A 27,483-nucleotide genomic window follows, 5' to 3' on the forward strand; every position below is an offset into this window, starting at 1 on the left:
CCAATTTCATTCTTTGATGAGATTATAAATTTGTTTGATAAGGGTAACCATGTAGATATGTCCTTAGATTTTTATATGGTGTTTGACTCAGTACCACACAACTTTTTGATGTAAAAAAGGCACTATGCAATATCCATAAAGCACACACTATATGTATTGCAAACTAGCTAACAAGCAAAAAGAAAAGGAGTACTTGTGGCACCTTAGAGACTAACACATTTATTTGAGCACAAGCTTTGATGAGCTACAGCTCACTTCATCAGATGTATTGGACGTAGCTCACGAAAGCTTATGCTCAAATAAATGTTAGTCTCTAAGGTGCCACAAGTACCCCTTTTCTTTTTGCGAATACAGACTAACACGGCTGCTACTCGAAACCTAGCTAACAAGCAGATCTCAAAAATTAGTTGTCAATAGCGAAATAATGATTGACTATGGATGCTCTGACACGGATGGGTTTGTTGTACCAAGAAGCAGGGCCCCGCTGGGACCAGTGATCCTGCAGGCAGCCCCAGTGCTGGGCTGGGGACTGTGGTCTCTGCAGGGGGTTGCACTGTGATATGCAGACCCTGCTCTGCTGGCAGGACCTGGAGCTGCTTCCCCAGCCCCAGGAGGGTGAAGGTACCAAGGTGTGGAGTGCACAAGAACACACACACCTGGAAGGTACCACAGCGTGTGTGGGGGGTACACATCCTCACCCCCCCCAAGGTACCATAACATGTGGGGTGGGAGACATGGCACATCTTGACCCCCTCCCCATTCAGGTATACCAGTGGGGGGCAGCCTCACACCCCAGAAAGTATAGCAATGTGTATGGGGGTGGCGGGGACAGCCTCACTCCCCTGGAAGGTACCACAACGCGCTGAGGGGTAACGGCCCATCCGGCCACCCCGCACCCCCAGAAGGCCCTACAACACGTGGGGGAGCAGATCCTCCCCCCCCCGGAAGGTACCACAACGGCGGGGGGGGACATCCTGACCCCCCACGGAAGGTACCGGGGAGCGGGGAATTAATGCGCCCCCTCCCCCATGCCGGAGCCCTGGCGTTCAGCGCGTGAGCTCTGCCGCCGCCTTTGCGTCACTTCCGGCGGGCTGTGGGCGCTGTGGTTCCGGGGTCACGGTGTCTGATCCCCCGGAACGGTTCCTCCTGCTCGGAGCCGGCGCTCCGGTAATTTGCCTGGGGAAGGCCCGGGCGATGGGGCGTGGCGGGCCGGCGTGAGGAGAGAGACAGTGGGGGAGGGGTGGCCTCTCTTGCCGTGGGACCGAGCGCGTGGAGGGGCCGGGGGCGCCCCCCCCCCCGGATTGGGGGGCTCGGTGCTGTCGCGGGGGGGGGAAGGGTCTGTGACATTGATACAGGGCCTGGGAGGCTGCCAGTCTTGCCCCTAGCGCAGTGGCCGGGACCTGGCCCCTGTGCCCGACTGAGCAGGGTCCCCTGCCTGGGGGCAGGTGTTTAGGGAAATCGGCCCCCTCCCAATCGCGCATGGGCGCCAGCTGTGGTGCCTAAAGGGCTGACAGCCCCGGCTGCGAACAGATGGGGGTGATGCTTAGCCCTTGCTGCTGGTATCCAGACTACTGCCTAGCCTCCCTGGGGTGTGACGAGAGGAGACACGTCCCAGGAAATAACCCAAACGCCCATCCTGCTCCCTCGTACCGAGGCCCTAGGTTCTGCTGTAGAAGATGAAAGGATCAATTTATGCCGTTGCATCAGGGAGTTGATCCTGTCCGATGTTTATACAGATGATCCCTACTCAGTACTCTAGGGGAAGGCACAGCCTTCCCGTCGCCCAGCACCTCTTTCAGAAGGGCTCTGTGCAGGTGAATGGGAATCACAATAGCCACAAATTTAATCCTATTTTTTCCTAGTGCCAGTCCCAAATCAAGCTCCAAGAAATAACTCAAATATAGTATTTCATCCTTTATTCTCTTCCCCTCTCCCTTGTCCACTCACCATATGTCCCTAACCCCTGTTTGCCAGAAGCTGGGAATGAGCAACAGGGAATGGATCGCTTGATGATGACCTGTTCTGTTCATTCCCTCTGGGGCACCTGTCATTGGCCACTGTTGGAAGACAGGATACTGGGCTAGATGGACCTTTGGTCTGACCCAGTATGGCCGTTCTTGTGTTTAGGCAATAAAGGACTCTGCAACATAATTCATATTTCCAGTTTGAAGGTATCTGCTGTTTAATCTGCTATATATTTGAGGAACCGTTGCAATAAGAATTTGTTTCTGTATCCACTACACTTCTCCAGTCTGTGCACTGCAGTACTTTCCAGTATAATTAAGACAGGTACTTCTGGAATGCTACACATCTGACTATAAAGTATCTAATTGCCAAAATGATATAAATGTCATAAATGCTCATTGGCAGTTACACACCACTTTGTAGGGGATCTCAATGAAAACTTCCTGCTGCAAGTCGATAGTCAGAAGAGTTTCTTAGGGTAGTGATTGTGACTTGACCAGTGCCTTATGCAGAGACTTAGAAAACTTCAGTCAGCTGTATTGATACAGATCTGTTGGTGTAAGAGACCCTAAAAATCCCAATCAGGACAATTTATATCCAAATAAAAACTGAAAGTAAATGAAATGCTAATACAAACTTATTTCTCTTTGATTTATTGTTCGCAGTTTATTGGTGGCACAGCTCCATAGTTCTGTCATCATCAACTGACTTATGTGCAAAAGCTTCTTCTAATATTATTTTATACCGTTTTGGGGCATAAAACAATGACATGGTCTAGTAATCTGATTCTAGGACAGGGACACAGGAACTCCTGAACGCTAATTCTGGCTCTAATACCAATTCCCATTGTGCCTGTGATTGAGCCACTTAGCCTCTCTGTGCCATAATTTTCCCACCTGTGTATTAGGGATAATACATATCATGTAAATACTAAGCATTATGACTGATAGTATGGGGATTATTTGTTGTGTGTGTTGTTTTGGACAGACTTCCTGCTAACTAATGTCAGGAGACAGTGATTGTACCCGAACAAGCCCATCCGTGGGGTCTCCATCGGATAATGAGTTCCTGCCAGATCGGCCAAGGTATGTGTGCTCACTGTCTCCTGAACTTATTGCCAAGGCTCGTGAAGAGCTGCAGGAGAAACCTGAATGGAGGCTTCGTGATGTGCAAGCCCTCCGAGACATGGTGTGTAAGGATTACCCTACTCTGGGCACGTGTCTGGACGATGCTTTCTTGCTAAGGTTCCTTAGAGCCAGGAAATTTGATTATGACCGAGCGCTACAGCTTCTGGTGAACTATCACAGCTGCAGGAGGAGCTGGCCTGAGGTCTTCAATAACTTGAAACCATCTGCAATTAAGGCTGTCCTAGCATCTGGCTTTGTCACTGTGCTGCCTCACTTGGACACTGAGGGACGCCACGTTGTCTGCATTCGTCCAGGTATTGTAATGCCTGAATTCCCTGGTTGGAACAAGATTCTTTGTGTCTTTGAGGTATCTCTGACTGTGCCAAAGTCTGTTTCTTGCTCCCTTGCAGACACTGGTGACTCTTGCAGATTACATGGTATTGCTTCCTTTTGAAATCTGAAAAGTTACTTGTGAAAGGATTAATGTCTGTTGTTTGCCCAATTTAGATCACTTTTTTCCTATTTTAGCAATAACTGCAGTTGACTAAAACCAAAAATACAAAGTGGGTTAATGTGGTTGCCTGATGATTTGAGAAAAATATGAATGTGCAATCAGCCTGAGATAGCAATAAGTCTGCTGTCTTCTAGATGCACATTTATAATAAGCCTCTTTGACAACAAGCTGGGGGTTCAAGGTGGGGCAAAGAGCCTCTGACATCCCAAATCTGCTTTCAGTGCTGCCAGGTTTGCTGTAAACTGTTTTCATACTTTGCTTTCCCGTCTACCTGCTTTCTTTCTGAGATGAAATGATTTCTCTTCTAGTAATCTGTGCTGGGGAAAGTAGGGGGTTCTTAAGATCACGGTCTTTGCTCCTTGAAGTAAGTATGGCATCTTGCTTGAGAAATGTTACTGTGAACTAGGAGTGTGGGTGTTAAAGAATAACTTTGGAGTTCTGGGAAATAGATCATCATTTTTTGGCATATATATATATAGTCATTTTATATTTACTTTCCAAATAACCATACGTTTTGTAACCTTAGACAGATGGACACCAAGTAATTATCCAATTACTGAGAACATTCGTGCCATATACTTAACATTAGAAAAACTCATTCAGTCTGAAGAGACCCAAGTGAATGGAATTGTAATCCTTGCAGACTACAATGGAGTCAGTTTATCTAAGGCATCTCATTTTGGTCCTTTTGTAGCCAAAAAAGTGATTGGAATTCTTCAGGTAAGACCTGCCTTGTGCACTGTAAACTACTGCTTCTATGTCTAGAGTTCTGCTAATGCTAACAAAAATATTCATATGTTGGCTTTTACCTGAATGCTTTTAAAAATGCGTTTCTGCCTTCTGCCAGCTCTTAACTGGTTGATGCTGGCTGCTAATGGGTCTGACTTTATACTCCGAGCCTCCCAAGTCTGCTGCTACTTTGGGAACTTGAAGTTTGAGTTGTTGAGCCCGCTTGCCATCTGGTAGGGGGAGGATACATGAAGTAAGACTAGGAAGAAGAGACCCCCTTGCTGATCTTTGAGTGTTGATAATATGCTCTGCTGTACAAATGGTCTTTGCTAAAGGAGCTTCCAATCTAGATGGGACATAGAACCATTCACACACTGAGCCTTGGGTGATTGCGCAGATTTCAAGTGGTGCTGCAGGAATTTTGCAGAGTTGACTTTTGAAAGTCTTCCCTGAAAGTTGTGTTTTGAGGAAAGATTTCTAAGAGGAAGGAGGTTGAGAAGAGAGAGGCTGCTCCAAGCCTAGGGGGGCAGCATAGAAGGAAGTGCAAAGCAGACATAGGTTACTTTGTCTGAGTGGCAGGAGAGGAACATAATTTTAGTTGTAGCATTTTCTGTAGTCTAGAGCAGGGGTGGACAAACTTTTTGGCCTGAGGGCCACATCGGGTTTCCGAAATTGTATGGAGGGCCAGTTAGGATCCCTGCCCCATCCAACCACTCCTTCTCCCTGACAGCCCCTGGAACCCCTGCCGCCTCATCCAACCCCTCCCTCCTTCCTGACTGCCCCCCTCCCAGGACCCCTGCCCCCATTCAACCCCCCTGTTCCCTGCTCTCTGACCGCCCCAACCCCTATCCACACCCCACCACCTGATCCCCGCTCCGAACTCCCCTGCCCTCTATCCAACACACACACACACACACCCTTACCACGCTGCCTGGAGCACTGGTGGCTGGCAGTGTTACAGCTGCACGCCCAGAGCACTAGGACAGGCAGCCATGCTGCCCGGCTGGAGCCATCCATGCCACCGTGCAGCACAGAGCACCAGGTCAGGCTGCGGCTCTGCAGCTGCGGTGCCTAGCAAGATCTCACAGCCCTGCCGCCTAGAGCATTGCGCCGGCAGCCTGGCGAGCTGAGGCTGCAGGGGAGGGGGCTAGCCTCCCAGGCCAGGCAGGACGGTCCCGCAGGCCGGATGTGGCCCATGGGCCGTAGTTTGCCCACCTCTGGTCTAGAGGGGAGCATGGTAATGTAACTGTGGGCAAGCTCCTCTTGAATGACTTTCTTCTTCCCGTGAGCTTTAGTCTAGTCTGAGCTGTGCATGCTTTTTTGCTGGATCCCTGCAGGGAGAATGGGGAGAGTGTCTATTCTCGTCTCCACGGAACTTAGTTGCACACTGGCTAATACTTCTCACCGTTCTTACAGAAGTTCCACAATCTGAACATGATTGTTTTGCAAAGTTCTGTCTGAATCCACAATTAACTTACACAAGTAAAATGGGTGATAAATTTCAATTGATAAATACAGATATAATAAAATAATTACACAGAAGTTTGGGTGAGGGACTAATACTTATTTAACTTGCCATTGAAGACCCCAGTTGAAATATGGTGTAAGTCACATGTGAGATGAGTGTACTAGTTCTTATTTTATAGCAGATGCTATTTGGCACACTTGAAAGCCTGTGGTGAGAAGAGACGACCCCAGGGCTAGAATAATCAGAGTTTTTGCTAGCTAGATTTGGGGTAGCTTGACTGACGCATGCAAAGAAGCTTGCCCAGATTCTGACCACATTACCTTGCTTTTGCAAGAGTTATCAATCTCTCGCTGCCAAGAGCCCCCAGCTTCATTAAACATTTTACAGAGGGAAAACATTTGTGCAGTGCAAGTGTCCACTCTTCAGTCCAAGCAATGAATGCGTTCTCTGTACGGCCAGAGTTGGTTATTGGAAGAGGGAAGCGTCAGTAACTCAATGATGAGACCATAATCCTTAAAAACACCTTTTCCCTTTAGTGATTCTTCCTACTGAAAGCCTCCCAGTGAAAGCACCATGACTAACCTTATTTTTTAATTGCAATTTATACTGCAGAGCCCTGTGTTCCACTGGCAGCTGAGACAGCCTTCTAACCTCCCTCTGCTCCATGTGCTGATGTGGTGTCCACCAGTGTAGGGCCCCTTTATCTTTTGCAGTCAATTTGACCAACTGTTCAGATTTCCAGTTGAATAGTAGCAATAGGTTTTCTCCTTCTGTGCAAATACATGAAAGTTTTCCCAAATAACATGGGCTCTGACCTTTAATCATTTAAAATGCTTTGTTTAAAACATGGGCTTCTTTCTGGCCAGTCAGTGCTTTTGATTCCCCAGTAGTACAGGGAATCCGACCCTTAGAATCCAGGGTCATTCATTTTGTGTAATTTTTATATAGGAGCTGCTCCTGCCTTAATTAAAAACATATTTTTTCAAAAGAAGACTGGGGCAAAAGTAGAGACGTAGTAAATAAAATGTACTATTGGTGGTACATCTCCTGATCCAAGAGTGCTGTCAGGCTCTATGTGAGTGCCAGACACTCTGGTTTTTGTCCGATTCTTGCACCCATATACTTTACTTCACTGCATCAATTTACATTTGAACTGCAAATAGAATCTTGGGAGCAATTGGGTCGTGTGGGCAGTCAGTGTCAGGAAGGTTAAATAGAAAAAGCTGTCCAGTGTTTCTAAACCGCTGTAAAAATCTCCTCCTTCCCCAGGATGGTTTTCCCATTCGAATCAAAGCTGTCAATATTATAAATGAGCCTCGCATATTCAAAGGAATTTTTGCCATCATCAAGCCTTTTCTGAAGGAAAAGATAGCAAACCGGGTAAGTGATTGTGCCTTTTAATATTGGACTTAATGACAGGCTCTTTGCTGGACATGAAATGTAATGAATATTGAAACAGATAAAAGTTGGAAATGGCAGTGTCCTTTACTCAATCTGCCTGTGACTATATCATCCTTTGCTTCCTGGCTTTTGTCTGGCTCTGTCATAACTGTATCACTTTGAACATGCCGAGGGTTAGGGAGACTGGTCAGTAGGATTTCTCAGAAGAATGACAGAAGTGATTGGCTTTCTTTGATAAATACAACTTGGCATTTTACCTGGTTAAATGCACATTTTTAGGACCTATATTATGTAATCAGTATAGTAACTTTCTTCTGGAGTTGGGATTATTGAGCCAACAGCATCCTATGCATTAATGTTATGTTTGTTGGAGGAAATCTTCTGAGTTGTCCTTTCTCTCACTCCTCTTTATTCTTTCCCTTCCTTTCTCAAAGGTCCTGTGTTGTTGTAACTTTCTCATCAGCTAAACAGGTTGGATGCAGTTCCCCCTGCAGTTCGTTGATTCTTCTCTTTCACATGCAGAAGAGGATGCCTCTCTCCACAAGGCTGAGTGCTGCCTTCTCTGCACTCCCAGTCCTTGTGAATGAGTTTAGACTCAAACTGAACTGGAAACGTAGTTATTGTGATTAAGATTTACTAGCTGGATCGCCTATAAGGCGAGACTTTCAAACAGGTATCGAACTGGCTTCTGCTCTTGCATGCACAATGTTGTGCACTGTCCTTTGCAAAAAGAAAATGATGTTGCTTGCAATTGTGCGTGCAGAGCCAGTTGAAATATGCCCCCTTAGAATTATTTAAAGAGCAAAATAGACTCTCCCTACTTGTCATGTGCTGGTCTCGCTGGAGTTTTAAAATGCATAATTACAAGCTGAAAAGGTGTCTGATACTTTAATAAAATATATTTTGGGATTTTCTTCCTTAGTTTTTTCTTCATGGCTCTGATTTGAATTCTCTTCATCAAAACCTTCCACAAAGGATCCTTCCTGAAGAATATGGTGGCACGTCAGGGAAGCTGGATGTCGCTGCCTGGAATGAGTTGCTGCTCGCCTCGGAAGAGGATTTTTTGCATGACTTCTCTCAGCTGGTTCTTCCAGGTGACAGCTCACCATCTGAAGCTGTAATGAGTGGGGATGCTGAGGAGAAGCAGAGTGAAGAGCCTCTGCGAGGCATGAAACCTCAACTCTACTACTGTTATTAACAAGTCAGTTAAAGGAAGTTTTTCCTTGCACAGTCAGTCTAGATGCCCTGTCCTGTTCTGAAAGGAGTAAGAACACAGTGGGGTTATGAACTCTTCCTTACCCCAAACCTCCAGTTTGTGAGTAGAGGCATTTTACGCTGTGGAACCAAAGCAAGTTAAAGTGGGTGAGATGGGGGGGCAAGGCAGAGTTCTCTTTGGAATCTAGGCAGGTCACACAATTCCCAAGCCACCTCAGGTGTTAAGGATTGTTAATCTCAGTGTGAAAGATGCAGTCTAGCAAATTCCTCTTAATAGTAGTGAGAGAAAAAATATCTCATTAGAGTGAATCTCATAAGTGTGTCTCTCAGGGTAAAAGGCAGAAAAGACTTGCTAGTTTGGCAGTCATCAGAAAATAGCATCATCACTGCACCCTGCAAAGTGAAGCTCTGTCAGTGGAGATTGTCAGAAATGTCCAAGTCACAGTCCTGGACCTAATTACCTGGTCCTGTCTGTGTACTAGCATGTTCCAGGAGTATCAGAATGTGTACTGGAGCTTCTCCCTGATATTTTGCACACTCTGTGTGTGTAGAATTCCTAACAGATTTGCCCTTTGGATTTGAAAGGAGAAAGTTACCGTAATTTTGTAAACATTGTGACTAGTTATTTCAAAGCATAGTGTAATCAGACACAAATTCCACTTCCAGAAAATCGAGCCTTTCAGATCATGTATTGCGTAGCTTTTTTCCAATAAGATGCAACTTTGAATATTTACAACAATATAGACAACCTGAGAAGAAGTGAGGTCATTCACTCAGATATAATCAGTTGCTCTTTCCTGCCTTACTTTTCAACTTCCCTAAGTAACTTAAATAGAATCCATGTGGAAAGATTTTGTAGCAGGTAGCATCTATAGAAGGCAATATTAAGTAAGAGAAAGCACGGTAGTTCTTGAGCTACATTACTTTGGATAGAATTTTTGAATCTGAGTCTTCGTAAACCAAATGCAGACAGATATTTTTAAAGAATGTTCAGATTTATTGTATTGCAGTTGTTCTCTGTTCATGTTTGTCCTGATTTAAGTAACACTGTTGCTATTTGTCATCCCCTTGTCTTTGGATGGCAGCTTCTTTTGTAAAGTGTAGACTTTGGTCAGTTCTGTAGGGCTTAAGCTTAGGTTATGTGTTCCAGTACTTTAGATCCTTAGTTCTAATGTCAAATGAGGTTAACACGTTCTGCATCTGTGTAGGCTATTCCCCAAGTTCATTCTGTGTCATGGTATTGAATTTTAAATGAACTCTGAGCACATTATCTTTGCACGTCATGCACTATATAAATAGTGCAAAGGTGAAACCTCATTACAGCCAGGAAAGCACACCGCGTTATTTAAAAGGGTTTGTCAGTGGACAAGAACACTGATTATAACCAAACACCTCATCTTTATAGCACTTTTTAAATGGCTGGAATTTCTTTGGGGGGATAGGGAAGGTAAATCTTTTTACTGAGTGCCGAGTGGGAAACAGGGACCGGTTATCTTACTGTAAATATGAAAGGTATGGTCTCAAGGAGTTGGACCATCCTTTTCTCTGAGTGCCAAACTGTGCTTGTTTGAATGTCTCTTCCTAGATTACACCATAGCATAACTTTGTTGCCAAAAAGTTTGGGAAGGAATAGATTAGGGAAATCACAGCTCCCTGATTTGGTAAAATGCTAGCTCTTTTATTCAAGCAATAGACGCGTGGGATTGGGTTTTGAAAGGACTAAAAAGTATAAAGTTTTTTCCAATTAGCAGTTCATAGCTCCAATGGGGACAAGTTCATGTCCTGTCACTTGAACAGAAAGACTTTAACAGAACACTTTTACTGTTGTGTAGGATGCTGGCAAGGGTCTATTGAGAGAATATAGCTTTCTTCTTTCCTTCCCCTTTTTAGGTATGAAAGATAATAGGAGCCTGCCTCTAACATCAATGCATGACAGCCCCTGCCCCTTTCTATACTAGTCTTAATTTTCATGGGGGAAAGCATTTCAGGTGAGAAAAATCATTCCCGTCATTAACAATCAGTCAGCACCCAACTTTTGTGCAGACCTGGCAGAAATGCAGGGCTGACTAGTGTCCCTTCATTTGAGCAAAACTTTCCTCTCAGATCTACTGTGCAGTGCTTAACCTTCACGTTGCTTGCCATTATTGTGGAGATAAATCCAGCTCTTCTTCCACCTAGCAAAATAAGCAGAATGTGGCATAGCTTAGGTTGACAATTATGGTTTTAAGCAATCTAACTAAATTAACTGCCAAAAATGTGTTGGGGTGTCTTGGATGGTTTGAGTGAATACTATTAATTTCCCTCTGTCCACCATGAAAAATTAAAAAAAAAAAACACTCCAGGATGCAGCATTTGTCTTTGAAGTGGTTGCATGGCAGGCTTTATTCTTCCTCTTTCATGGTTGGGTGGTTTCCCCTCTAAGACTACATCTACACTGCATGCCCCTTTTGGTGGCATGTAGCATACACACACTGCATTTCTCCCTAGCACTAGTATAAAAAGCAGCACAGATGATAAAGTACTCCTTAGGTGAGTAGAGGAAAGACATGCCTAAAGCTGGTGCATATGTATCCTACTTGCCCACATAGTGCCTCCCTACTCACTGCTATTTTTAGCAGCATAGTGTCCTGCTGCTAGAGTCTTTCCCCAAAGCAGTGAAAGGTTCTGGCACTGAGGAGCCACCAGAGCCTCTCCTGCCCTTGGCATGTGTAGCTACATACCAGTGTGGATGCTGCCTCTGCCCTGCATGCCACCAGGGTGCAGTGTAGACATAGCTTAAGAGGAGCTGCTCTCAACTAGTGAAGAGGGAAAGCTCCATGTTAGAAAACTTAACTTCCTCCTTAAAAAGGATTTGTAGAGGGGGAAGTCTCCAGCAACCAGGGCAAGACCTGATTTTTTCAATGCTTTTTCACTGTGGCATGCCTTAAACTATGGCAACCAAACTAGATTTCATTTGTAGCCTCAAACCAAGGTCTTCTTTAGAAGACAAATTGACAGTTTGTAGTACTTCATCCTTAAACAAAATAGTTTTGGTCATCTTACTTGTAGATGGAGACTTAAGTTTTCCTCTCAGAACTTTTGTTTTGGAGTTGTTAGACTCTTTGGAATCTAGCTTTTAAATTCATGATAGCTCTGTCATCAGTAATACAGCATATGTAAACAAAGCCAGTACATTATCCATTACTATTAGCTGTAAATTTTCCTAATTCCCTCATGGGGGCAGATGCTTTGCTTGTCTTCCCAGAGAAAGTGTGGACTCTCACAAAAGGAACTAAGCTTAACATCTAGATGCTGTTAATATTTTGGTACCCAAAGCACTATTTAAAAAAAAAAAAAATTGTAGAAAAGTTGAGCTGTCAAGCCCTTTAATGACAGGCAGCCCTTGTGTCTCAAAGGTTGATGGAATTATGAAGCTAAATAGGTAGTGTAGTTGACAACAGGCCCACACTTCTAGTGACTTCTTATCTTTAAAGTAGAAGGGAAGGAAGAGCAATGGAGTTAACTCAAATCCCTTTCAGTATTAGAATTATCTGGCTGTTTCAACTAAACTTTTCTAAAAATCAGTTCCATGTGAAGCTAGCTGAGTGATGACAATGTTAGAAGTAACAATTCTGGCTAGGCATTAACTGAGAGAAAGATACTCAAACTGCCTTGGGCAACCTTGACTGTCTCATGGGAAGTAGGACAAAGGTTAATTGCATACTGTAAATAAAATACTTGAATTTATATGAGGGCAATAGGTGTTATATATTCAGAGGTCTTTTTCAGGGAATGAGGGTGTTTTGGCACAAGTTTAGTAATATACATGATTGTTCAAATGATTTTGCTTTTTTGTTTAAGTGGACCTAAAGTTGTTAGGTTTAATATACATCTGTTATTTTGATAAAATGTTTATTTTTATATTGCATTTTATAAAATGGAGTGGTCAATGTATGTACTTTTATTATGCATGACTGGGTATTAAACAATTCTGTCATAACAAACTAGTTCATTTTAAGTGTACATGTAAAATAATCTTTTTCAAGTTAAGTTAGATGTCATGGAATCACTCCTAAAGATGCAACTTTAAACTTATTTCCCCTCTTGCATTTGTATTTAAGTTGTACTAAACTGAGCATGAGCTGCTTCACTCCTACTCAGGCAAACTGAACTCTTGATTCATTAAATATAGAGACATGAGGCCAATGCTTCCAGCAAGATGGTTGAAGTTAACACTTTGTTTTTGTTCAATCAACTTGAATGTTAAAGTTGGCTTAGTTAGCTCAACTGAAATGCCATTTAGCCATTTTAAACAAACAGTCTGAGAATCTTCATTAGGTGAAAGTAAGATGTGACCTGAATCTGGTGAGATGCAAGAAGACATGTCTATTCCAACTAATTAACTAAACATAGATTTATCTCCTATTACAGGTACTTTAACTAACAGTAGATGGCATTTGGTAACTGGTAAAAACTCAAGTAGGCTAGTGTGCTGTACACCATGCAGTCAGCATCCAGGATAGAATATGAAATGAACATCTGTTGCCTAGTATCTACAACTACAATAAATAAAAAGGGAGTCCTAATATCTATAAATTATAAGGTTATCTGACTGCTAATTGTACTTTAGGGGTGACTGTAGGATAGAAGATAGTGGGTAGGCTTTGCCTCTTGTCTAGCTTTTCCATCTTTCCACTCTCCTTCCTTACCAGCATACAGTTGTGTATTGTGTCCTTTGTTATAAACACACTTATTGGCCAAATTACAACTCCTTAGCATGTCCACTTCCTGCTATGGCTGAGAAACTTAAACATGGTCTTAGGCGTGAATTGTCAGCAACATTTTACTAAAAAGAAAAAGGAGTACTTGTGGAACCTTAGAGACTAAAATTTATTTGAGCATAAGTCTTCAGTGCCTTGCATAATGACAGGTTTCAGAGTAGCAGCCGTGTTAGTCTGTATTTGCAAATACAGACTAACATGGCTGCTACTCTGAAACCTAACATTTTACTGCATCCTAGTGCACATACAAAGCTAAAAATTGAAGACATAAGCTTGGATACCTACCTCCTTCTAGTAAAATAACTAGTGTTAGTGGTCTAATTGTAATAGTCCGCAGTCAAAAGATAAGTCCACTTTGCTATGTGTTTTGTAAGTGTGCTCATCACAGACTCACCATCCAACTTGATGATTCAGCATCAGAGGACTGGAATGAAGGTGTAATCACCATGTTTAATCAGAGCATAGATTAAGTCATGACACCACTTGAGCCACATAAAACTTTCCTTTAAGTCATGTGGTAAGCTAATACAGCTGCTGAATTCAAAATATCATGGGATATTATGAACTTGCTGCACCAGTCCCTGCATCTACCTGGAACAGAGAGTTTGAAAGATGCTTTGAACAGTTAATCTATATTTTAATCAAATGCATTTATAGTGCAAATATTGACAATGTGTATTAACTCAGACAAGCACAAATTGAGAATTAATAAAAAAAAATTTCCAGCATAATTTTAGATTCGAAACAGAAGTATCTGAGTTTAGAGTTAAATCAAAGTTAAAATATTTGGCAAATATACTAAATCAAAGCATAGTTTCCATAAAACCTAAAAGGTATTATTCTGGGAACAGGAATTACAGTTAACAGCTACACATCTTCAAGATATTGGTCTTGGAGGGAACGTATAAGTTTCTGCCCACAAACAGGAGGGTGCTCTTTTAGACAACCTTTTGCAATGGAATGTAGAAACTTACGCAGCATGGCTTACACTTCCACATACTGACCATTTAGTGCATTATGCTAAAAACGCAGCTTCTTCTTTTATATTACTTTGTGTTTAATTGTTCTCTTCAATATTGTGTTGGAACTAATGGATACTACAGGTGTTTTTCTTCTGTGCTGTACTACAGTTGTGATAGATTTCAAAAATGCACAAACAGCTAACCTCACATATAGGTCAAAATAAAATAGTATCAAAATTAATGTAGTTGAGATACGGCATCAAGCATTACACAATCCAGCAGTTTCTATCCACCTGCATGGAACATGAAAAGATGCATTTGCCTTAGTTTCAAGAAATAACTGAAGCAATACATGACGTTTTGGCTTTCAGCAGAGGAACTTCGGGCATTTTCATAATCTCAGACAAGCACAATCATTTAAGTGAAGTCCCGACTGGTAATGACAAGAGGAGCCACTAGGGTCCAGACATAGAGAAGGAGGCAGACCCAGCTTGAGGAGATCTTCACCCACACAGCTGGCCACTTGTCATGGTTTTGAAGTCTGCATCAGGGCTGTAACAATGGGAAAGAGTTGTTAACGACAAGCCTTCACTTGCCACCGTCTCTGCACTTTTACTGAACCGAAGGTGCAGCATGTTTGGAACATTCCACCATCATTTCCAAAAAGGCTCCTTGTCTTATAAGTGAAGACCCTACACTGCAAAATCCCTCCTTTCAGAACTTTAGAGGTGTCCTGCCACCTGCCAGTCTAAGTACATCCCAGCCTATGTATGTTTATGCATCACCATTCTTACAATTGACCCCACAGCCAGTTATGAACCAACTTCAGTTCTTTATTACAGGCAGCTGTTCCTCCATATACTCTTTCCTTGTTTAAGACAGCACTCACAGCAGCACTAAATGAGAAAATGCAAGACCACCCCCATGTAGTAGGTCAGCCAATCACAAGAAAAAGGTAGTAAGTAGGTGGTTGGAGCACAGCCTCAAGATGGATAGTCTCAATAGCTCTGGGGCAACCCTCAGCACATAAGTGGCTTCCATGTCTGTAGCTGCCAACATTCCTTCTCCCGTTTGTCTTCTCAATCTCAAGCTGGGCAAAACCAAATTTTTCAAAGGACAGAGTCCCTGACTAACTCATTATGCCAACAGGAGGAAAGATACACAACCACAGGAATCTGAAGAAAAATCTACTCAGTCTGGTATCTTTTGCCCTTGCAAATTTGGACAATCCTTTATGCAGGCTGCCCCGTCCCTTTCTGTCAATGCCTCAATAAAAAAACGCTAATCACCACAACTTTGATGCAACTATCATGAAGGAAAGATCTGAAACCACAGATATCCCAGATTTAGGAGTAGCCTTCAGACTTCCAATCCCTAAGCTACCAGTGAACTCACTGGATATCAAGGGGAATGGGGCATAAGAATTCCTCTCCCAGCAGGAATTAAAGCTGCACAGATAGTCAGATCAGCCACCCAGAGTTGAGGTAGCAGGTGCACCTTTCACCTACCTTCGTAAATATATTTTATGTTTAAAAAGTTAAACCCATTTTGTTCCTACCTGTACCAGTTAGTGAGTGTCATCATGATGTAGAGAGAGGCAAGGAGCAACATGAAGTGAAAGAAAGCGTAGCTGTACTGAACTGCCCCTTTCTCATTGTCCATGACCCGACGAACTTCTCCATCTTCCACAGATCCACCATCCATTCCCACAGGGTCATCCAGCATGGCACTGTCACTCCCAGACAAAGTCAGCTTGTTCACCTGGCTATTACTGGAAGAGCGGATGCTGCAAAGTGACCCAAAAAACAAAAGTTAAAAATCCACCCTAGAGAACACAGGGGTGGGTTTCACTAGTGACTATAACTAGTCAAATCTTTTACATCCCCCAAAATGTGTTGCGATTGACTGACATTTTTCCAAAAGGGTAAACAAGGAACGCTCCTTAGGAGATCCATTTCCATTCATGTTACATATCGGAGACCAAGCAAACACCTTACCCCAATGTGTTTATTGTGATTGGAGGTCAGTTCAGAAACAACTCTCCTACTATTTACCTCTGACTTAAGTAACATCCCCCTCCCCACTTCATGCTATTATGGCCTATTTTAGCTTAAGACTTCAACTAATTAAGAACAGGGCTGGTGAAGCCTCTACCCTCCTCACAGTTTTACTAGTCTTCCATATTTTTATTTGCCCACATCAAGCTAGACAGAGCCTTGTGTGCAAGGCAGGTAGATTTCATTCATAAACGCACACAGTTTTCACAAAAGGAAGGCAAGTGCTGTTTCTGCTTTGAGTGACTCAGATCTTACCTAGAATACAGGAGACAAAGAACAAAGATACCAAGTCCAACAATACTCTGTGCATCCCACCACTGCAAGGACTTTGGTGGAGCCTGAGTAGCAGGTATGACAGTTGCATTAGCTGGAGTTATTGTGGGTGCAGTTATCTGTGTGATGATGTTCAACAAACTTGGGTTGCAGCTTCTATCTGAAAGAGGTTTACAAAAAAAAAAAGTTTAGTAAAACTCATCCCTGTCATCTTCTGTCAGCCAGGTTTGTAGTCTAGAGTTCCTGCTGGACTTCCAATTGCTCTTGGATTCCCTAGTAGCATCAGTGGCAAGAAGTCTTCCCACATTCACTTGACTAGATTAGTGTACTCCAATCAAGCCCTTTCTTAGATCTTTGCACAGATACCATCCTTCCCACATGCCCATCCCCACACTGCTTGATTCTCAAAATATTTAGTTCTGTGTTTCACTAGGAAGGATTTCACAGAATGCAACAGATAAGCCTGGACTAGAGAATTAACTAACTTCAGTCCAGACCTTATCAACCAGGTCTTTGGGACCTCCAGAATAGATTGCTGCAATATGCACCACACAAAAGAAAGCCACTGAGAAGCTGAATAGGACCACCTGACTATGTAGCAATTCTGTACCTGAGTAAGCACATGTTGTAGGGATTCTCAAATGCATCATTTGATCAGCAATCCCAGCACAATGGCTTCTGATAACAGTAAGCTCCACTGACATGTTTTTGTTTTAAAAATGGAATACCTTTCTACCAAGGCAGATAGATGCTTACCAGGCTCATTAGACATAGCTGACCAAGTGAGATACATTGTGTAGAGACTAATAACAGAGGACTGGAGGAGGCCAGAGTGAGGTTGATGTTCCTGTTTAAAGACAAAATGCTCTCCAGAGTCAAAAATGGCATTTCAGATACAGCTGCATTTAATCCTAATTGCTGCAGATTTGCCTAACATCTAGTACAGGGATCGGCAACCTTTGGCATGTGGGCCACCAGGGAAATCTGCTGGCAGGCCAGGCCAGTTTACCTGCAAGGTTCAGCTGATCACAGCTCCCACTGGCCGAAGTTCGCCGTGCCAGGCCAACGGCGGCTGTGGGAAGCCAGAGACACACGTTCATCCCTCTTGACCCAAATACATGCACTGCGCACACCATCTTTGATCAGAAGCTCTTGCTTGACTTAACCGTGACAAGACTGACTGTAGCAGGTTTGCAAAATACAAGTCTAGCATATAACTTCTGAACAACATCTAGTAATCCTCTGTGGCATATTAGCAGAGGTGGTGACTCAAAAGAGATGGGGGGGGGGGGCGCGCTGGAGAGAGAGAGGGGAGGAGCAGCTTTAGAACCCAAGACCGATCTTTAACAGATATGCCCAGTATTCTTCAAAGGGTGTTTAACCAGGTGAAGCACGTGTATTCTACCTGATGCAGAACTATTTTGATGCAGACATCTAAACGGGTCATCAAAGTATCTCCCTGTTACAGTCACCCAAAATACAACCATCCAAAGTCAACCCTCAATTTACCCATGTGGAAACCGCATTAAATAAGAAGGGTTGCAGAGTTATCATAAAGGGCAACTTGGTTTCTTAAAACAGCAACACAAACAATCAGAGCAAAGGAAGACTAATCTATCATCATTTATTGTTTGTTAACTAGGCCAGGGGTTCTTAGAAATTTTCATAGCGCACCATATCTCATGAAAGTTTTCAGAAGCATCTTAATGACTTAAGAACCTAAATCCAATTGATGTCATTTAGGTATGCTGAAAGTTTTACCCAGCAACTCTTGGATGCCTCCCCTCTGATCCATGATAGCTGAGGCAATCACAGCAACTGCTTTCATTAAGTGCACCAAGAAATAATTTGGTGCATTGTATTTCAGATGTGTCTAATACAATGACAGCTAGAAATCAGCATCATCATGTGACATGCCAGCTTTCTGCAGATGGTCAGTAAAATGTTCTAAATGTCCACAGTTCAGGAACTATTGCATTAGGTTCAGTTTTCTGCTTATTTCTAGTTATCCCACACAATCATTAGCACGCTCTCATCCTGTGACAATTTTTTCTGAATGTGTATTATAAAAACAGCAAATGTATACTTCAAAGGAGATTTAAAGATATTGCTATCTGTGTACAAAAGGATTTAAGCAAAAATAGAAAATGTAGTACCTGAACTTTTGGAAGGATAGAAATGATGGAAACAACAATGCACAAGATCATATTAAAGCTGATGAAGAACTTGTTCTCGGTACAACCATCAGGTTTAGTGTAGAATACATAGAAGAGCACAACAGAAATTATTGACAAGATGTAGGTCAAGCTCGTACAAGAAAATAAAGCTGAAAAAGAAAGACAAGTTAACTCAACACAGGGTGGAAACAAATACTTCTGCAGGCTCCCCATTGGAACACTTACCAGCCCTGAATTTTAGAGGCAAGATTTTCTCTCTACCCCACACAGACTGGGTGCCTTTATAGTGCCCTTCTTTCAAGTTATTTATAATCTAAGGAGCCACAGAGGTTAGTGTTCTCAGCTAAAAGAGTTAAGTTAAATTGCTAATTGTTACGGTTTTGTTGCGGGAGCCATTTAAAAAAAAAAAAATCACATCAACAGCCTACAAGCATGAGGTGCAAGCCACATTATCACCATTATACAGACAGGGTGACTAAAAAGAGCTGAGCTGACTTGCCTGAGAACATTAAGGGAGTCAATGGCTGTAGCCCTGTATTCAGACCATACCTCTCTATGTAGCTGGGCACAACATTTAAATTTTATTTCTTATGACCATCAAACTGGACAGTGACTGACAGGTCTACTTCTCATTTTAATTAATGTGACTAGAACCAGCGTGTACATAGAGCTATAGTGGAGCAACGCTGCAGCTTCTACCTCCTCAGATACCTATGGAGCTTCAGCTGTAGGATGCAGATCAGAGTACAGCATGTACACAGTGGCAGGGCTGTAAGAGGCTACACCTTGTTTTTGTACTTACACTATGTACGCATTGTTTGTTTCTTCTAGTTAGGTTTTGCATTCTCCGATTTAGATACCTACCCACATACCAACACCTAGAATTTCCTTCCTCCATTCGTTCAACCCAGGACTCATTCCAGGAGTGAGCAAAGTCCACAAGCAGCACCAGCTGGATGAGGATAAAGCAAAAGGCTCCAAGAATGCCAATAATAAACCATGCTAGAAAAGACATTAAAGGGATTTAAGTTAGAGTTATTTCTCATCATTTGTATTTTACTAGGTAGAAAAACTAGCCTCAGATTAACCTATAAACTGGCTTATCAGCTTTTAAGAGGAATAGTGAAAATATAGCCTGGAAATTCAGTCCCCTAATACTCTATGGCATCGATCCTGCAAATACTTACACATTACTTGCATGCTCTAGAGCATGCAAGTAGTTTCACTTACTTCAATATGACTCAAATTAAGCACGTGCTAAGTATTTGCAAGATTGGGCCCAAAGTGTTTTCAGAGAGAAGAATTCAAGATTTAACGTAAGACACTATTTTCATGTACGTAAGTGACCATTGAAGTTTATGAAAGGTGATTTAACTCCCCAACAATCCTACAAAATGGATGCAAACAGTACAGTAATAGGTAAACACTTCCTTAGCATAGCTGACTGAAGAGAATAGAACTTCTTAAAGGTCTTTGCAGAAGATCCCTAAAATGCCTTGGCAAACAAAGTCTTTCCCGACATCTGCTAACATGAACAGTGACAGAAGAGAAACTAAGATTTTGTCAGTCATACGAACACTTAAAATAATTAAGGTATTTAACTATAAATACGGAGCTTGGCCCTGTTTATCTGAAACACTGCAGCTATGCCCAAGGACATGTACTGCTTACCTCGTTACTTCCCTAATTACCAGAACATTCCAGGGAAATAGGGTTGCACTGTATGTATTCTACAATAACCATAACTTAGAATGCACCAACTATAACCTCCGGTAATTTGTGAAAAAGTTTGTATTTTCAAAAGCGATTCAATGACTATATATTAACTTTACCTCTTGTGAAAGGCCCTTCAGGAATGTAAAAGGCTCCAACCATGATACCAACTATGGCAGCTATTTTGAAGAACCAGAACCTTTTTAAAATAAAAAGACAAACATGTTTGACAGTGTTGGTCCTCTATCTGTACAACGAACCCCGTTTTAAGTGAACAAAATATGGCTGATTAACAGGCATGATTGTCTAATAATGACAGAACAGAATTGTATACAGTCTATTTGGGGATGCTCTGAGATGGTCTTTTCACATAGGAGACTGCCAAATAAGAGTAGTCTTTTGAAACCTGCACATGCTCAGACAAGGTACTTATACACCCAAATGGGTTCTTGGTGATGAAATAATACCTATAACATTTCACAACTGAATAGTGTTGAAACACTGTTCAGTGCTTTAGCCTAGAGAGAGAATGTTAAATAAGACATTTAACAAAGGCTGTTATTTTAAAAGGTTTCTTTTAATTAAAGTATCCTAAAAATATATTTGTCAAGAGTCTCCCTTTCCACTCCATCTTTATCTCCCTTTTTTAAAAAGAAGATGGCAATTTTAAATGAACTCCAAACTCCAGAGAATGATAAGTGTTTGGGAAAATGACAGAAAAGGTGAGTTATCTGATTTCAAGGCATAATGTTTCAACGTCTGATTATCAGTACTTTAGAAATGCAGTGCAAGTAGGAGGCTTCCTAGGGATCTTGGTTACCCACACACTTTCAGAAGCAGTGCTCTCTAGCAATCAGCAAAGGAACTAAAGGACTCAGTCCAGGCTGTTCATCCACATACATCTAAGGAATCTGTCACTATCTGGGAAAGAAATTGGTAAGAGACAGACTAAACAAGTTAACAGGCAAGTCAATACCATGCCTACATACCCATTGTGCACTGCGGCTCTCGGATCGTTACTTGTTTTCACTTGTATCATAAGAAGAGAGAAAATGAAGAAGAACACTGCCATGGCAAAGCTGATTCGATAGACTGCCCTGTATCCAACCAGCACATCACAGTTGACAAAGCCATTCATGTGTGGTAGCCTAGTATGAAGCCCCTCATCACAAAATCCAGGCACCTGGATAAAAAGAGACTTGTAACTTGCAGTTCTAAGACTGCAGTCACAAACATGTGGAATACACAAATAACACAAGGGTCTCAGCTAGCTTCCCTCTGGTAGCCGTTGTGAGAAAAGGCTTTGCATCTGGTCCACAGGCAGAGATCAGATTTGTTCCTAGTGTCACCTTTTCCTTCCCATATCACTGCATAACCAAAGACAGAGAGAGTAACTAATTTACCCAAAAGGAAAGTATCAGGGTGTAAGGCTTAGAGCAAGGATGTGAATTTGGTATCCTCATTCTCTAGGCTTGAGATGTCCAAGTGTCACAAAAGTGAAATCAATATTTCAAACTAGGAGCCAAACAGAAAACCATTCCATATATATACTGTGGCAAGTTTCCATTATATTCCTTTGCCCACTCCCGCCTGGCAGCCTCAGTGGCACCTCACTTCTGAACAGACAACTGCCTTTTTGGCAGAACTCAGGCCACACTGGTCAGTTAATATTTTTGTAACCCCGGGTCTTGGAATCCTCTTCTCCAACCACCACCCTAACAGGATCCTATCTCCAGTTGGGACCGGTGTTCTTCCTATTCAAGGATTTAAATCAACATAGCAGGCGCATCTGAATTAGTGGTGTAACATAAATCTCTTCCCCAGCAATGTAAAACCTGAATGAACTGCTCTACAGAGAGAATTTGCAGGACAGTGACAGGCACTCTAAGCAGTGCTGTGCTGAAGACAATGTGAATTTAAAGGAAAAAACATAATTTACTTAGTTTACATTTCAATTATGCACATGGGCGACACTCTAGCAATCCAAAGATTTACAACACAGTTTATTTTTCTTCTATTCTGAAAATTTCCCCCCTTTCAACGTCTCCAATTTATTTGGGCATGTGTGTGTGAGGTAGTCCACGGCGAATAATAAGAAGTTGGGGCTACTAGCATAGGTCATGGCTTTGTTACAAAAAGATCACAAATGTCTTATATATACACACCTTTTTCAGCTGCTCTTCCATTCCCGGTGCTAGCATGATACAGGCAACAAGCGTACTGAGAAGAAGGAGGAAGGCATAGATAAGACGTGTCACTGTGGAATTCTTGCTGTTTGGACAACATCGGCACAGCAAACATGAGGCACCACTGCACAGACATGGAATCTAGAGAACCAACATGGGAACAGTAAGGGTATTTCTCTATACAGACCTCACTTTCAAAAGGGCTAAACATTATCATTAACCACAGTCCCTTACTCAGCCAAATACAGCTTCCCTGCAAATTAATAGCCCCAGTCACTCACTTCCTGCAGAAGTTATCACAAAAATTAGAGACCAAAGTGATCAATTTAGACATCAAAATTCACCTTGATGGCATTCTTCCCCACAATAAATTCTTTATTGCTCTATCGTCTTAATTTAAAAAGTGTCTCAAGTGATGGCACTCCCTTTTACACATGTGATTATATTTTTAGTTTTATAACAGTACTCCAAGGCATAAAATTATGCCCATACAATACAGTTTAGTTTTCAAATCAGAAGATTAAAGAAATCTGGTATGGTCATGTTAAGGACTCGAACCCCAGACAGCATAGTTCGTTGTCTGACCGCAGAGAGACAGGCAACACCAGCAAGGTCCAAACACAAGCTCTTTATTGAGGAGTGCACACAACAACAGAGAGCGGCCCGTCTCGAACCAGCTGCCTCTTAGGTAAAACTAGTAGGTTTTTATAGACAGTTCCAGAGTAGCAGCTGTGTTAGTCTGTATTCACAAAGAGAAAAGGAGTACTTGTTGCACCTTAGAGACTAACCAATTTATTTGAGCATAAGCTTTCGTGAGCTACAGTTGCATCCGATGAAGTGAGCTGTAGCTCACGAAAGCTTATGCTCAAATAAATTGGTTAGTCTCTATGCAAAAAGAAAAGGAGTACTTGTGGCACCTTAGACAGTTCTGTGCATCACAGATTATTCATTAAGCAGCCCACCCACCCCCCTTAGTTAAAGTTCTCTTTCTCTATTATGCATGCATACCTATACCCCTCTTGTATATAGCTTTTAGCAAGTCATAACACCTCACCAAACTTTATCAGTATGGTTGTCAAACAGGAGACGAGGAGTTAAGAACAGACATAGAACAGAAACATGGAGTGGAGACAGTGCGTCTCCTTATCTAAACAAGCCGTTCTCAGAACATCTGGTACAAAAATGCAGGTCTCCCCTTATCTCACTCCCGACAACTTAAACAAGTATTCTTTCATTCTACTTATCTCGTTCAGGGACTTTCCCAGCAACCTTTATTGGCCTGACTTTGGTTCGGTTGGCATAACTGCTTCATGTTTAATTATTCTCACTTAACAGTCACAAGCCCTGTAATTACATTAGAACAAGTAGTTCTGCACTTCTCAGCATGAACATGCAAGACTTATTTTGCTTTCTACTTAATACAAATGGCTACCAGGCTGTAGGGACCCACTAATAGGAAGGAAAAAACACAGGGGGCAGATTTCACAAGCAACACCACTCCCCTTTTTAGAAAAAAAATGTCTATAATTCATAATGTGCATAAAGTTATAGTGGGGCAGCAATGAATGATTTGCTGTTGTCAGGAATTCTATTCCTCATGAATTGTGCACGCTCAAATTTGAAGTTCTTGATTACAGAGAAGCTTTAGGAGATGTTATTTATGAAAGGTTGAATGTGTTCATTTCTTTCTACTGCCATCAGCATTTATCAATTATGGAAACAAGTATTTAACACAAGTTTCTCAATTTCTTACTTAGAAAGTGATTTCAAGAGCATCAAGCTTAGAAAAAAACCCAGCCTAATTGGTTCCAGTGTTTTATGGCAGTACATAGAACATACAGTACTAACAGTTTTACAACTATTTAGCTACATCTTAAAAGTGTTTCAAAGGTCATTGTCAGTAATTTACACCCACAAACAACATAAAAAACTGAATTAAATAATTTATAGGAAAACAGTTCGTTTAAACTTAGACATACCATTGCAGTATTTGCAAAGAGAACTAGAAAGTGAAGGTAGCAAATACATTTTCATTGTTTTAAAGTTAATGAAATACAAGTAGTAACAACAAAAGACAACATAAGTGGTGTCACTAGACGTTTAAGATTCTTTGTTATAAAAGACTAAGTAACCAACATTTTTTTAAAGCTTCGCCCCCCCCCCCCGGTTTGTGGACTTTGCCCTACAATAACCCAATGAGCCTGTGCTATGTTCTCAGAGCAATTTGTGTGTTGTTGATGACGCAATGATTACTTCCTGTGTTACGCCTTCCGAAGTTACAAACACGAGGAGGGACTTCCCACAAATAAACAAAGAGAATGTCTATAGTATTCAAAATGAGGCAGGAAACCCCTGAGCTACAGCAAGAAATCCCCTGGGTCCCTCGGGACATTTACCAAGTACCACTTATCAATGTCAACCCTTCCCCCCACCGCCTGCCTATCCAGCTCGAGCCTAGCAGCTCCTGGGGGCTGGGCCTGCCTCTCGCTATGTGACCGTACAGCGCCGTGCACAAGATCTCTAAACTCGGCCACTGCCTGAAGGCGCCCCCCGAACAGCCGCGATACAGGGCTCAGCGCCAGACACAGCAGAGCCCCGCTGGCAGCCAGCGACACTAGGACCCAGAGCTCGGGGCGGCCGGGGTGGGGGGTGTCTCCGGGCCTGGAGACGAGCGTTAACGGCAGCAACAACACCCACCCCCGGGCGACCAGGCCTCACAGCCCCACCCCCCCAGTGGTGGGGCGGAGGGAGGAGCAGCATTGCCTCTGCGCGGATCACACGGGGCTCCCGCGATGGGCGGAATTCGCCCCCCCACCGTCAGCGCCCTTCAGGGGAGGCCACCCCGCCACTCACCCAGCTGGCCAGCGAACAGACCCCCAGCACGGCCCCCATGGTAACGCAGCGGCTGCTTCGAGCTCCCTTGCCGCTTCCGATTTCTTCTTCTTCCTCCCCTGCAGCGACGCCACTTGCGTCATCACGGTTCACCCGCCCCGCAGCCTAGCGCTCATTGGTCACGTCCCGAAGTTTGCACGCATGGAACGATCTGTTAGGAGAGGGGAGGGGAGGAGGCAGATCAGCCAATGAGAAGACAGAAAGCCCCTTGGAGGGCGGGCTGAGGTGGCAGCCTCCAAAGCGGTGATCGGTGACGTTTTGCGCAGCGAGGCAGTCATTGGCTGAAGAGACCAAGTGGGTGGTACCCGTGTTCGAGACAGCCTATGGGGGTACTTAGTCAGCTGGGTGGAAGGTGACAGGAAAGGCCCGAGGCCGTTCAAGGTCTCCTATATCTTCCACCCCGTGGGCGGGGCTATTGGCGGCTCCTCTCCCCCTCCCACCAACTGCCATGGCAACCGCCAACCGCCTCCCGGGGCACCAGGCCTCAGCCTCCCTCAAGGCAAGCCGGCCAGCCCCACCACAAGGCGGCTGTACCCAACCCCAGCAGCCGCGGCGAGTATCTGGAGAGAGACCAGAGACAAGACCGATAAGGTCATTTTCTTAAACGGCAGAAGTGGGGCCACAGCAGCATCTTTTGCTGGCCACAGACTCTTTGAACATTCGCTCTCCCAGTGTATTGTGATAATAATGCAAATCCCTGCTGGCAAATTCATAAAAAAAAACCCATCCAGGCCTGTCGAATACCTGCCAGGTGGTAACCCTAAGAGGGGAGTCATGCCAGCGTGATGTCACAGCACCACGACGGCACAGGGGCACGGTCCCACCATGATGTCAACGTGCCGGCACCGGGTGTTGCCGTGAGCCATGATGTCCCCTCCTTGCATCCTGTTTTGTCGACGTGTCGCAAGTGGACATAATGTCATGTTCTGCCATAGGGAGGTGGGGCCCCAGTGGGCAAGCTCATGAAGGTGTCCTGTGAGGGGGTGCTGCCTGGGACTTACTGTGCATGGCTGGAAATACCCATAAATCAAAACCAAATAATAAACACCAGTCTGTGCAACCAGATGAACCACGTCTGGCGTCATGTTTTGGCCATTGTTTTTCTTGCCTGTTCTGATGGGGAGAGAGAAGAAAACAACCCCACAAAAACCCAGGTAGCCTTCTAAAATACGTGTCTGTCTGTTCACACTCTGTTTTACGATGGTAATAATGTAAAATGATTTTTGATGGTTGTAACATATTTTAGTCATATTTTAGTCCCATCAGCATAGGTAAAACCAAACTCTGTTATAACACAGTTGGGATTACATCACATCACCCAACAGGGCATGTGATCATGTAGATAGGCCATTGTTGGATTGTCTTTCATTGTAAAAGTTCCCCCAGAGCTTTACAAACAACATACATTCATCACTGAAACAGAGTCATCGCTGGACAGAATCTGGTAAATCTGAATTGGAAAATCAAAGATTGTGGAACTTTTCTAAACTTCACCCACTTGAGCTGCCAAAATTAGATGCAGCTATCAGTAGATTGTGAAGATGTTCAAATATGATCATGCATACTGTCTGGTCTTTGGTGGACTCCTTGGACTTGGCTTCTTCATGAGGGGTGGGGGGAATAAATGACGATGCTTTCTCACACCCACCCACTCACGGCACTGAAATGAGCTGTTACTGAGCAGATTGTATGATGATTCTCTCTCCTTTCAAACATGCTTTGATGAGCAATGAAAATTAACAATGTTGACCTTTATTATAGTATCACTACTGGCATTTGAGTTAACCGCCATTAGAGTGGGGCAGTTCACATGTCTGGGAGCTATTGTTTCCGGCTTTCTTCAAACTCAAGACATTGATGCATCAGTTACACTTTTACAGTCACAAAGGAAAGGGCAAAATCAATTTCAAAGCTCCCTTCCCTTATTCCCATAAATACTCTCTATACTCCACCTAACTCGATAGGGGAATGAAAAACAAATACTGACTCTACCTCTGTTTGTTGTACCTGTCTCTTCTCATATGAGTAAAACAATGAAAAAGTC

General features: G+C 43.1%; 2 protein-coding genes across 3 annotated transcripts; one reads left to right on the forward strand and one right to left on the reverse strand.

Moving 5' to 3' along the window:
• Positions 1-1,075: 1,075 nt before the first annotated feature.
• Positions 1,076-12,402, forward strand: TTPAL (alpha tocopherol transfer protein like). 2 transcript variants are annotated; one of them, XM_077832057.1, is made up of 5 exons: positions 1,076-1,167; positions 2,953-3,406; positions 4,133-4,326; positions 7,073-7,183; positions 8,127-12,402. In XM_077832057.1, exons 2-5 carry the CDS (start codon positions 2,968-2,970, stop codon positions 8,400-8,402), a joined length of 1,020 nt encoding a protein of 339 aa, XP_077688183.1. In that variant the 5' UTR covers positions 1,076-1,167; positions 2,953-2,967; the 3' UTR covers positions 8,403-12,402. The 2 variants fall into 2 exon arrangements, with proteins under 2 accessions (XP_077688183.1, XP_077688184.1); XM_077832058.1 differs by lacking the exon at positions 8,127-12,402 and adding an exon at positions 7,639-8,117.
• Positions 12,403-13,604: 1,202 nt separating this feature from the next.
• Positions 13,605-25,535, reverse strand: SERINC3 (serine incorporator 3). Its single transcript, XM_077831978.1, has 10 exons — positions 25,401-25,535; positions 22,527-22,688; positions 21,351-21,544; positions 20,481-20,560; positions 19,513-19,650; positions 18,628-18,797; positions 17,228-17,318; positions 16,454-16,631; positions 15,700-15,927; positions 13,605-14,693 (listed from the first exon to the last, which is right to left on the reverse strand). The coding sequence occupies exons 1-10, from the start codon at positions 25,437-25,439 to the stop codon at positions 14,645-14,647; spliced, it is 1,329 nt and encodes a 442-aa protein (XP_077688104.1). The 5' UTR covers positions 25,440-25,535; the 3' UTR covers positions 13,605-14,644.
• Between the last annotated feature and the right edge of the window lie 1,948 nt (positions 25,536-27,483).

This window comes from Eretmochelys imbricata, chromosome 13 (genome assembly GCF_965152235.1).
Source record: "Eretmochelys imbricata isolate rEreImb1 chromosome 13, rEreImb1.hap1, whole genome shotgun sequence".
Lineage (NCBI taxonomy): Eukaryota > Metazoa > Chordata > Testudines > Cheloniidae > Eretmochelys > Eretmochelys imbricata.